General features: G+C 54.7%; 1 protein-coding gene across 4 annotated transcripts; it reads right to left on the minus strand.

The window, feature by feature from the left end:
- Window positions 1-78: 78 nt before the first annotated feature.
- On the minus strand, window positions 79-11009 carry FBXO6 (F-box protein 6). 4 transcript variants are annotated; one of them, XM_010353506.2, is made up of 6 exons: window positions 10836-11009; window positions 6509-6797; window positions 3065-3191; window positions 2419-2514; window positions 1032-1167; window positions 79-825 (listed from the first exon to the last, which is right to left on the minus strand). In XM_010353506.2, the coding sequence occupies exons 2-6, from the start codon at window positions 6792-6794 to the stop codon at window positions 589-591; spliced, it is 882 nt and encodes a 293-aa protein (XP_010351808.1). In that variant the 5' UTR covers window positions 6795-6797; window positions 10836-11009; the 3' UTR covers window positions 79-588. The 4 variants fall into 4 exon arrangements, with proteins under 4 accessions (XP_010351808.1, XP_030798728.1, XP_010351809.1 ...); XM_030942868.1 differs by having other exon boundaries at window positions 385-825; window positions 6629-6797; XM_010353507.2 differs by lacking the exon at window positions 10836-11009 and adding an exon at window positions 10658-10743 and having other exon boundaries at window positions 385-825.
- Window positions 11010-12081: the final 1072 nt, after the last annotated feature.

Below are 12081 nucleotides of genomic sequence, written 5' to 3' on the forward strand. Positions count from 1 at the left end.
GGGGGGGTGCTGCTTCTCCACCAAAATGCCAGGGACCCCCTCTCCCCACTCCTAAAACCAACCCCAGGCTGGTTTTACTGAAAACATTTATTTTTCATTTTTTTATATTTATTTATTTATTTATTTTTTATTATTTGAGACAGAGTCTCGCTCTGTCACCCAGGCTGGAGTGCAGTGGCGCAATCTCGGCTCACTGCAAGCTCTACCTCCCGGGTTCACACCATTCTCCTGCCTCAGCCTCCTGAGTAGCTGGGACTACAGGCGCCCGCCACCACGCCCAGCTAATTTTTTGTATTTTTAGTAGAGACGGGATTTCACCACGTTGGCCAGGATGGTCTCGATCTCCTGACCTCATGATCCGCCCGCCTTGGCCTCCCAAAGTGCTGGGATTACAGGCGTGAGCCACCGTGCCCAGCCTGAAAACATTTATTACAACAAAACGTCAGAGCTATGTGACAGTAAGTTTCCACAAGCTGGTAGGGTTGAACCGGGGCAGGAGTTGCTGGTACAGGGACTTCACTGCCCACCCTATGCTCAGCTCCTGCATGGAGGAACCTCTGGCTGACCCGGATACAGTATGGACAGCTGTCAGAAAATCTGGAGAACAGCTTGGTAGGGCGATTGAGCAGCCTCCTCCTGTCCATGCTTCTGCCCAGGCTGAACCTCGGAGGAGGCCTGGTTCCTGGTCCTCTTGTGGCTGACGACAATGCTGCTGTTGGTGACTCGGGGCCCATACCAGCCTGCCCAGTACTGGGTGTCCCTGCCCCCGTGCTGAAAGAGGATGTAGCGGACACCCCGGGGGTAGTCTGAGAAGGTGTAGGAGACCTGCCAGGAGGAGGGGAGAGGAAGTGACCACCAGGACTGGGGAGGGGAAGGCAGGAGCCAGGTCCTCTAAGAGAGCTGCCCAGGCGGGAAGGCAACAGCTCCAGGCCAGAGAGCAGGGGCACCTTGGGCCCTGAGGCTGCCCCTTGCTTCCTGCCATCCTGGCCCTGGGAGGAGTGGGTAGAGAGAGCAAGTGGGTGAGGCCTCACCTCTGTCCATGCGGCATTGTTCCACTGTTGGATGGTCACAGGTGGGGGCTCAAAGGAGGCCAACACGAAGTAGTCAGCCGAGGTCAGCTGCACCTTGAGTTGGTAGGTGCAGCCACAGTCAGCTCTGGCAGCAAACCTGGTGGAGGGGTTGAGAGCCCTGTGTCCAAGCCACCGAGGGCTGGCCCCAGCGGTGGGGGCAGGTGGGACCTACACATTGGAGCTTGGAGCTTCATTTCCCATCAGCCAGCACTGCTCTGCCTGCAAGGCCCAGCTGGCTTCAGCACTCCCTGTGCCCCACTGTGGCCCGGGGGTAAGTAGTTGGTCCATGCTGGCCTCAGTTACCCCATCTGAGAAAAGGGACCCTTTCGGGCATCCTACTAAAGATGTGACCTCAAAAAGCAAAAGACCCCTCCAGAGAGGCCTGGCCTGTCCAAGCCATGTCACCTGTACTTACAATGGACCAGGCTGTGGATTCAGTGGGAGAGTCAAGGGGGTTGCCTGTGTAATGGAGCTGGCACAGAGCTCACCTTCTGCTCAGATCAGCCCAGCCCAGCCACCTCTCCCCTCTGCAGCTCTGCATACTCCTCCATCCTCACCCATTTATCCTCAGAGTGGCGGCCCTGGGGCCTGCCTAGAACTGGGGTCCTGCTTCTCCCATCGGCCAAGCCAGAGCCCGGCACACTTCGGTGCACAGAGTAGGAGCTCAAACAAGAGTCATGGGATGAACAGGAAGAGGAGCTGGGGAGGCAGGTAGGTCAGGGGACCTGGGGGTTTCCACCCAGTCCAGAGAGGGCTGAGGTCCTCTGTTGCCCAAGTACCTGTCAGTGTTGACCGGGCACAGTGGCTCACACCTGTAATCCCAGCACTTTGGGAGGCCAAGGTGGGTGGATCACTTGAGGTCAGGAGTTTGAAACCAGCCTGACCAGCATGGTGAAACTCTGTCTGTATTAAAATGATTAAAAAAATAGCCGGGCGTGGTGGTGGGCAACTGTAGTCCCAGCTACTCAGGACGCTGAGGCAGGAGAATCGCTTGAACGCGGGAGGTGGAGGTTGCAGTGAGCCAAGATCGCACCACTGCACTCCAGCCTGGGTGAGAGTGAGACTCTCTCAAAAAAAAAAAAAAGTGCCTGTCCATGACAACCCACCTGGGGGCCTCAGCCTCCTCATCTGCACACTGGGGCTGCTGTGTCCTGCTGACTCTGTCACAGGGTGGTGGGGAGGCCAGGAGGTGCCGCAGGGTCTGGGCACAGAGCGGGGGCAGAGGCCGGGGCTACCTGGCTCTAGGACACTGCTGGGCACAGTGGGCACTTGCTATGGCTTGTCTCACCCGGCACAGCAGTAAGAGGAGCATGTAGAGTGGGGGACACAGGCCATGGACCCTACTCACCAGTCCTTAACCACGATGTCCGGCCGGAATGTGTCCAGTAGCTCCTCCCAGTAGCCCTCAGCTACAAGGTCCACCAGCTGGGACTTGAGACACATTCTGGGGAGCAGAGTTGGGGGCTTGTGTACCTGGGTGTGCTATGCATGGCTCCCCCCCGCCCCACCCAAGCCTTGGCAGCCCCTGTGAGCCCAGGGAGGTGGTTTGGGGACTTAGGGTATCCTTTGGCCGCTGCAGGACAGGCACTGGCTGGGGCTGACTGGTTTCTCCTCCAGTGTAGGAGGGAGTTTGACCCACTTGTGCCTGGGTGGCATCTGATTCCAATCCAAAGGCCCAGTTCAGTGTTCCAGGGCACCAGGCAGGGCACTCTTGTAAACTCAAGTTCCTAGCTTAGGGATGGATGCCTGTAGATAGCCCTGGTTTATCTTAACCACCCAATGGACTCCTGGCCTGCTTCAGTGATCCCCACCCCCACTGTCCATGAACACAGCACTGAGTGACTCCAGGAAGCAGTGACTCTGGGCAAATTTTGGGGCCACCTCCCTCGAGCTTCACAGAGAGGCCTTCCCTTAGAAGACTGCCCGAGACTTGGCAAAGGTGTCCTAACCCTCTATCCCCTCCATGCAAGCCTGGTAGGTTCAGTTTGCCTTACTCGTAGGATGTGACAAAATACTTCTTGACCTTGGGGTCAGGAAAATCTGTCCCGTGGGCTCCAGGGAGGCTCTCCACCTTCCAGCGGTCCCCACCATTGAAATCGATTTGCCATGCAAACATATCCTCTAGGAAGAACAGAAGCCGAGGTGAGACCCCCTGTGTAAATCTAAAATACAGCCCTCCCCACCTGGTCCCGGGAGGGCGGGAAGGAGGGTGGTTGGCGTTAGTGACCTTCTTTGGAGGCAGGACTTGTTCATGCTCAGGTTTCTGGGGCTGTGGACACCAAAGGGTTAACAAGCTTGTTCCTTCTCAAGGGCATTGTGTAGCCAAGGTACCCCACCAGCCCTGGAGCACCCCTACAAAGCACCCCTCCAACACATTCCCACCTGTCCTCACCATATCAGCTCTGACCTGACTCTGTCCCTCCCACACAATTCCAAACTGGCCTCACTCCTAACACACAGCTGGAGAAAATGCGTGTTACCAGAAATTCTAAACCAACCCCTTCCTCATTTCCACGTTGCGGTGGAACTCTGGGAAATACCCAAGTATCAGTTCTCAAAAAATTAAATTACGAGGGGCCTGTGAGAGTACAGTCCTCAAAGACTAATGTGAGGCCAGGCACAGTGGCTTGGCCTGTAATCCCAGCACTTTGGGAGGCTGAGGCAGGTGGATCGCTTGAATCCAGGAGTTCAAGACCAGCCTAGGGAACATAGTGACACCCTTTTTTTTTTTTTTTTTTTTTTTAATAAATAAGTAAAAGAATTTTTTAAAAAAGGCTAACAAGTGTTCATCCCAACACAGACTGCTTACTTGACCCAGATGGCACCCCAGATGTCCAGGAGGGAGAGGCCCTTGGTTAACTACATAACCCAGACTGGAGGCCCTAGAGGATGGGTTTTGTGGGTTTGTTGGTGGTCATGGGAACCAAGATTCCCATAGGGCCCAGATGGCCCAGGGCAAGAGTGCTAAGTGGAGGAACCGGTACCCTTTGGGCTGGGCGCTGTGGTAACATTCATGGGTGGACCTCCATTAGGTGGGCCTGGTGGGTTCAGGGGGGTGATCACCCTCTTCACACTGAACTCAGAGGACCTTAGAAAACAATGGCGCTTCTCTACTGGCGCTGCCCAGGCAATCACTGGGGCACTTTACAAATAGCTTGCTCCCCCTCCAGAAGCCCACTATTCTCAGGTGCTCTGGGGTCCCCAGTAGAGAACCAGAGGAGTAACACAGAAATCCAGGAGCTGGGCTGATGCTGAGTACAAACCTGGGGGTATCTCAGCAAGGCTTGACTGAACACTGCCGGCCCCCGGCAGGCCAGGCTGCAAGGCCAGCTCTGTTAGGCGGTGTTAAGCCGAGTGGGCAGCTTAGCTGGGCAACTTCTGAATGAAATCTGGGGCAGGCAGAGGGACTGAGTGTCGGGCACTGTCTATGGGGACTCGGATTTGGGGTGGAGGGAGTTTGAGGCCAAACCCTGGAAGCTGGGCAATTGTGCATCTTTGGGGGAGTCACTCATCTCAGGCCCAAAGCTCCCCATCTATACAATGGAGTCCACCCTAATTGTCTTGGCATCTCCCAGGTTCCTGTGTGTGTCTGTGTGTGTGTGTGTGTGTGTGTGTGTGTGTGTGTGAGAGAGAGACAGAGACAGTGTCCCTCTGACACTCAGGCTGCTGGAGTGCAGTGGCACGATCTCAGCTCACTGCAACCTCCGCTTCCCAGGTTCAAGTGGTGCTCCTGCCTCAGCCTCCCAAGTAGTTGGGATGACAGGTGCCCACGACCATGCCCAGCTAATTTGTGTATTTTTTGTAGAGACAGGGTTTTACCATGTTGGCCAGGCGGGTCTCAAACTCCTGACCTCAAGTGATCTGCCTGCCTTGGCCCCCCAAAGTGCTGGAATTACAAGCATGAGCCACCGTGCCTGGCCTATTTGTTTTATTTTTAAATTATTTTTTCAGAGAGAGGGTCTCACTCTGTTTCCCAGGCTGGAGTGCAGTGGCACAATCTTGGCTCACTTCAACTTCCACCTCCTGGGTTCAAGCGGTTCTCCTGCTTCAGCCTCCTGAGGAGCTGAGATTACAGGTGCCTGCCACCATGCCTGGCTAATTTTTTTGTATTTTTGTAGAGATGGAGTTTCATGATGTTGTCCAGCCTGGTCTTGAACACCTGACCTCACGTAATTGCCCATCTCAGCCTCCCAAAGTGCTAGGATTACAGGTATGAGCCACTGCACCTGGCCAATCTCCCAGGATCCTAATGAGGATGAAGAGAGTACAGAGATAGCAAGGAGGTTCTAAGTACACAAACCAGGTCTCAAAATCAGTTGCTGGAGTCCCAACAGGAAGTATGGTGTGTCCGGGGTGGATGGTGGCTCATGCCTGTAATTCCAGCACTTTGGGAGGCTGAGGCAGGCGGATCATTTGAGCCCAGGAGTTCGAGACCAGTCTGGGCAACATGGTGAGACCCTGTCTCTAATTAAAAAAAATATGTATGTGAAGCGTGGTGCCTGGTATATAGCAGGTACCAAATGAAGGAAGGGAAAAGGGAAAAAAATCCCTGGGAAATACAAGAGAATGTAACAGGCTAAGTGGGGACCTTCAGCTGTGATCACTGGCCCCTCTGGATCTTCATTTTGTTTGTCTGTATAATGGGGCTAACAGGAGGATGGGTAAGTACATTTGTAAAGATCTCCCATGAATACCTGGCACAGAGGAGGCCCTTGGTCAACATGAGGCAGCTTGGGCTGTACTCTGGGGGACAGGCGGGTCTGCAGTGTGCTTGTTCATTCAACAAGCATTTCTTGGGCACCTGCTATGTGCAGGTGTCACTGTGGATGCTATAGTGTAGCAAACAATGTCCATTTGGCCACTGGAACTTGAAGTTTGTGGCAGAAAAAAGGAAATTCTAAAAAAAACTTTTTCTTTTGGAGACGAAGTTTCACTCTTGTCGCCCAGGCTGGAGTGCAGTGGAGCCATCCCAGCTCACTGCAACCTCTGCCTCTCGGGTTCAAGTGATTCTTCTGCCTCAGCCTCCCGAGCAGCTGGGATTGCAGGTGTGGGTCAGCATGCCCAACTTCATGTGTTTTTAGTAGAGACAGGGCTTCGCCATTTTGACCAGGCTGGTCTCCAACTCCTTACCTCAGGTGATCCGCCCATCTCAGCCTCCCAAAGTGCTGGGATTACAGGCATGAGCCCCCGCGCCTGGTGAAAAATGTTACAGGGCATGAAATGGAGGTGCTATGCTGGAGGTGGAGTGTGCTGTTTTTAGATTGGGAGCACAGGGCAGGTCTCTGAACTGAGACCTGAAGAATGAGAAGGAACCAAGGGAGTGAGGTGGGTGTTTAGGATTAGAGAACAATCCAGGTAGCGTGGGAATCGCAAGTGCCAAGGCCCAAGAATGGGAAGGAACAAGCCCGGTGGCAGCCTCCACCCTGCCCCCATTCCACCTTCAGCGCATGGGTTGCGCAGGAGGTTCCTGTGCAGGCTCCGAAGGAAGTAGAAGATCTTCCAGTCGGCCACAGGCTGGTCCCAGTCCTCGGTGATGAAGCCCTCTCGCAGGCACTTACGCTTCCAGAGGGTCATGAGGTCGATGAGATCCCGCCAGAGGCTGCAGACCAGACGGCAGTTCAGCAGCAGCTGGCGGGCGGGCACGTGCGTGAACAGCTCCAGCAGGATGTTCTCGGGCAGCTCGTTAATGCTGTCCAGGGCTGCCTTGGGGTGGGCAGCATCCATGGCCTGTGGGGGGGACAGCGGTTATGAGCCTGACCAGGGAGGTGGGCCCTCAGGTCCCCAGGGAACTAGGCCAGGGACTCCTCTCCAACCCTGCATTAGCCAGGTGTGGTGGCACACGCGTGGAGTCCCAGCTAGATGGGAGGCTGAGGCAGAGGATCCCTTGAGCCTGGGAGTTCAAGGCTACAGTGAGCTATGATTGCACCACTGCACCCCTGCCCAGGCAACTGAGCAAGACCCTGGCTCAAAAACAAAAACAAAAAACCACAAAAGAGCATTTGGGAGGCTGAGGGTCCTTCCAGTAAACAGTAGCCCCTCAGTGGAAAGAGTAGTCATGGGACACACATTCAGAAGAGTGCAATACAAGTAGGAAAGTCTTTAGAGACACATATTTTAAAAGGCCCCTCCCCAATTTAAGAAAAAATTGCTTAATTTTAAAGCCAGTGGTTTGGGTGGACTGTAGGATTTTGTGGAGACCACACTTACCTGCAAAGTTCTGTGAGGGTTTTGGTGATTGTTGTGATTTTAATGCTCTGGATTCACTCTTAGAATATAAAATCTTTTTTTTTCTTTTTTTGAGACAGTCTCGCTCTGTCGCCCAGGCTGGAGTGCAGTGGTGCGATCTCGGCTCACTGCAACCTCCGCCTTCTGGGTTCAAGGGATTCTCCTGCCTCAGCCTCCTGAGTAGCTGGGACTATAGGCACATGCCACCACGCCCAGCTAATTTTTTGTATTTTTAGTAGAGACAGGGTTTCACCGTGTTAGCCAGGATGGTCTCAATCTCCTGACCCCGTGATCCACCCGCCTTGGCCTCCCAAAGTGCTGGAATTACAGGTGTGAGCCACCGCACCCGGCCAGAATATAAAATCAGTTTTACATCCCAGACTCATGAATGTTCATTCAGTGGTTGGCTAGCGCTGAGAAACCACCTGCCTCTCTCCAGAAGCTCACTTTGGCCTGGAAGTCATGTGATAAAACAACCCCATGGGAAGCCCCCACAGCACCCGGCTGGGCTGCCTTGGGTGTCAGGCCAGAATCCACTTGGAGATGGCCAGAAAAAAAAATCAGATGGAGGGTGCCTGAGAAGACTGCCTGGGTTTGAATCCTGGTCTGCAGTGACTAGTTGGGAAGCTGTGGAAAGGAGGGGGTAACTGTCCCGACCCTGGAAGGGCCAGGAGGACCAAGTGAAGCACAGAGCTTTGGTCAGCATTGCTGCCAGCACAAACCTGCCCTCAACACTGTCCTCCCTGTACCTCTGCACTGCACACGGGTTCTGGAAAACTTCAAGCAATGCCACAGCCCTGGCCTGAATCTGTTACCTGGGGGCACCTGATTAGTCCCCTAAGGGGATCCCAGCTACTTGCCCCAGGTAGGTGGGGATTGGCCGGCAGCCAGGGCTCTGCCCTGTCACTCAGGTGGGCCTCATCTGCTTACACATGAGGAGAGAATGTTCTCCACCTACAAGCAGGGAAACAGAACCTTCCTGGCCTCTTTTTTTTTTTTCCTCCCCCACCCCCGAGACAGAGTTTCGCTCTTGTTGCCCAGGCTGGAGTGCAATGGTGGGATCTCAGCTCACTGCAGTCTCCACCTCCTGGGTTCCAGCAATTCTCCAGCCTCAGCCTCCCAAGTAACTGTGATTACAGGTGTCCACCACCACACCCCACTAATTTTTTATTTTTAGTAGAGACGGGGTTTCACCATGTTGGCCAGGCTGGTTTTGAACTCCTGACCTCAGGTGATCCACCCGCCTCGGCCTCCCAAAGTGCTGGGATTACAGGCGTGAGCCACTGCACCCAGCCTTTTGCTGTGGCCTCTTCTGATTTTCCATAGAGGCTTGGCCAAAGCAGCAGTTCATAGTCTTCTGAAAGCTCCCATCTCAGAAAAACGGAGGGTGGGTGTATGCTGGCTCCTGCCCAGGGAGGAACACTTTACATGGCAGAGAAAACAGGTGAGGTACTTGTGCCTCGTGAAAAATGCTTTGCAAGCTGGGAGCAGTGGCTCAAGCCTGTAATCCCAGCACTTTGGGAGGCCAAGGTGGGTGGATCAGGAGGGCAGAGGTTTGAGACCAGCCTGGCCAACATAGTGAAACCTCGTCTCTACTAAAAATACAAAAAATTAGCCGGGTTTGGTGGTGTGTGTCTGTAATCCCAGCTACTTGGGAGGCTGAGGCAGGAGAATCATGTGAACCCGGGAGGCAGAGGTTGTAGTGAGCCGAGATCGCGCCATTGCACTCCAGCCGGGGTGACAGTGCAAGACACACCTCCAAAAAAAAAAAAAAAAAAAAAAGAGAAAAAAGGCTTTGCAACCTTGGCAACACAGGGAGACCCTGTCTCTATAAATAGTGAAAAAATTCGCCAGGCATAGTGGCGAGTGCCTGTGGTCCTAGCTACTTGGGAGGCTATGGTGTTAAGATCTCCTGAGCCCAGGAGGTCAAGGCTGCAGTAGCTCACAGGTGTGAGCCACCAAACCCGGCCCTCAGAGGTTTTCTAACTTACAGTCCATGAGGCCTGCTGAGGTCACACTCTAGGGAAAGAAGGAGCCCGCTGGAGCAGAGTGAGCCATGATTCCTCCATGGCACTCCAGCCTAGGCAACAGCAAAACTGTCAAAAAAAAAAAAAAAAAAGAGGCTTTGATAGGGGAAAAAAACCCAAAAAACTCAATGTGGCCAAGTCTTCTAAGTTATGAAAAGCAAATGTAAGCATTCGAAAAAAAATGTAAAACCTGTCAATTAAAAATGCCTGTAGTCTGGGCAACATAGTGAGACTCTGTCTCTAGAAAAAAAAATTAGGTTGGGGACAGGGACTCATGCCTGTAATTCCCGCACTTTGGTAGGCCGAGGTGGGCGGATCACAAGGTCGGGAGTTCAAGACCAGCCTGGCCAATATGGTGAAACTCCGTCTCTATAAAAATACAAAAATTAGTTGAGTGTGGTGTCGGGTGCCTGTAGTTCCAGCTACTCGGGAGGGTGAGGCAGGAGAATTGCTTGAACCCGGGAAGTGGAGGTTGCAGTGAGCTGAGATCGTGCCACTGCACTCCAGCCTGGGTAACAGAGTGAGACTCTGTCTCAAAAAAAAAGAAGAAGAAAAGAAATTAGCTAGACCTGGTGGCCCATGCCTGTACTCCCTGCTACTCAGGAGGCTGAGGCAGGAGGATCGCTTGAGCCCAGGAAGTGGAGGCTGCAGTGAGCTGTGACCATGCCACTGCACTCTGGCCTGGGTGACAGAGCAAGACTGCCTTAAATAAATAAATAAACGCTGGCAACTTCTAAAGTCACTGTCTAGACTCTAGACCAAATAAAAGTCACTGGGCTCCAAGCTAGAGGCGTCTAGGCACCAACAGCTTCCCACCGTGGTGACCGAAGTCAGGTCTCTGGCCCAGTCCGCATTTTCTTGCGCCCCTTCCCCGCCCCCACACGGGGCATTTTGTGGTGGGGAAGTCCATGCCAGCCCTAGGAAGCCCTCTCACACCGATCGGGTTCCCCAACTGCCCGGCCCGGCGTCTCGTGCTGGCCTTCACCGCACCCACCCTCCCAGCAAGCTCTCGGGGCACTCTTACTTCACCGGTTTCTCGGAAACAGAAACCGTGGCTGGGGAAAGGCAGGCGCCGGATCTCGCGGGTGCGTGGGGGCCTGGAGGTCCCCTGACAGTTCTCTGAACCCGGCAATGGCCTCGGGATGTGGCCGGGGTGGAGGCGGCCGCAGAGCCTCCGCCCGGGTGGCCCCGGGGCCAGGCCCCCAGTCCGGACCCAGCCGCCCGCGCCCCCCAGCCCTGGACACCCGGACCAGCGCCCGCAGGCTCCGTGAACGCCCAGGCGCCGGAGACCCCGGCTCCCCACTCGCCCGCCGCCCGTCCCCCCGGGGCCGCAACCTGGAAGCAGCGGCGGAGCTCCGGGTCGGCCCGAGCCTACGGCCTCGGCGGCGTCGTCGCTGGGCCCCGCCCGGCTCCGCCGCCGCGTCACGCGCTGCGCTCGGTCTCCACCCCCGCCCCGGACCCCGCTGCCGTCCCTCCCGGCCCGGCCCCGCACTTTCGCCGCGGGAAGACTAACCTGAGGTCCCCGGGGCCCGGGCCCTCGCTGCGGCCTGCGTGTCCTGAGGCTCAGTCTCCCCCTCCAGGCGGCGGGCGGCTCAGCACCCACACCTGCACCCGCCTCCTCCGCAAGGCAAAAGTCCCCGAACGCGCGGCAGCTCACCGGACCCCCGCGTTACTTCCTTCCTTACGGGGCCCAGGGCTCCACCCTTGACCCTCGGTTACCTCCTTAGAGGGAGGAGCTGACACCCAGCAGGCTCCTTCTTTCCCTAGGGCGTGACCTCCGCAGGCTTCGTAGACTCAGAGGTAACAAACCTGAGGGGCTGGGAGGTGGCTAATGCCTGTGATCCCAGCACTTTGGGAGGCCAAGGTGGGGAGGGTTGCTTTAAGTCAGGAGTTCGAGACCAGCCTAGCCAACATGGCAAAAAACCTGTCTCTACTAAAAATACAAAAATTAGCAGGGCATGGTGGCGCATGTCTGTAATCCCAGCTCCTCCGGAGACTGAGATGGGAGAATCGCTTGAACCTGGGAGGCTGCAGTGAGCCAAGACTGCACCACTGCACTGCAGGCTGGGCAACAGAGCCAGACCTTGTTTCAAAAAAACAAAAAACCTCAGAGGTTTTTGTCAGGATTAAGCTCATGAATTTCTTCCATCAGTAAACAAATAATTAGCAAGCACCTTGTTCAGGCAACCACCAAGGGTTGTGCAGGCTGTGCACTGCACAAGGGGACTGGCCCAGGCCACATTAATTGCAATCAGGGCTACATCTTTTCCATGGAAGGCCGTCCTTTTGCAGTTTGCCATGGGCTGGTGGATGGTGATCCTGCCCTGGCCAAAGCCCTTATCTAGCTCACCCTTGATTGAGATAGCTAAATGTAAGGAGTATTTATTAAGCACTGTATTAGTCCATGTTCACACTGCTATAAAGAAATACTCGAGACTGGAATTTATAAAGGAAAGAGGTTTAATTGACTTACAGTTTCATATGGCTGGGGAGGCCTCAAGAAACTTACAATCATGGCGGAAGGTAAAGCAGAAGCACATGGCAGCAGGAGGGAGCCAGGGAAACTGTCACTTGTAAAACCATCAGATCTCGTGAGCATTCACTCACTATCATGAGAACAGCATGGGGAAAACCACCCCCATCATCCAGTCACTTCCTACCAGGTCTTTCCCTAAACACCCAGGATTACCATTCAAGATGAGATGTGGGTGGGGACACAAGGCTTAACCATATCAAGCACCAGCTGTGTGCCAGGCACC

The sequence above is a fragment of the Rhinopithecus roxellana genome, chromosome 12 (genome assembly GCF_007565055.1).
Source record: "Rhinopithecus roxellana isolate Shanxi Qingling chromosome 12, ASM756505v1, whole genome shotgun sequence".
In the NCBI taxonomy this organism is placed as follows: domain Eukaryota; kingdom Metazoa; phylum Chordata; class Mammalia; order Primates; family Cercopithecidae; genus Rhinopithecus; species Rhinopithecus roxellana.

Excerpts from the sequence above, each read along its gene's own strand:
- FBXO6 (XM_010353506.2), bottom strand. The coding sequence starts at position 6,794 with ATGGATGCTGCCCACCCCAAGGCAGCCCTGGACAGCATTAACGAGCTG. Across the intron at positions 1,168-2,418 it reads GACATCGTGGTTAAGGACTG|GTTTGCTGCCAGAGCTGACT; the intron begins GTGAGTAGGGTC and ends CCCCTCCACCAG. Across the intron at positions 826-1,031 it reads ACAATGCCGCATGGACAGAG|GTCTCCTACACCTTCTCAGA; the intron begins GTGAGGCCTCAC and ends TCCTCCTGGCAG.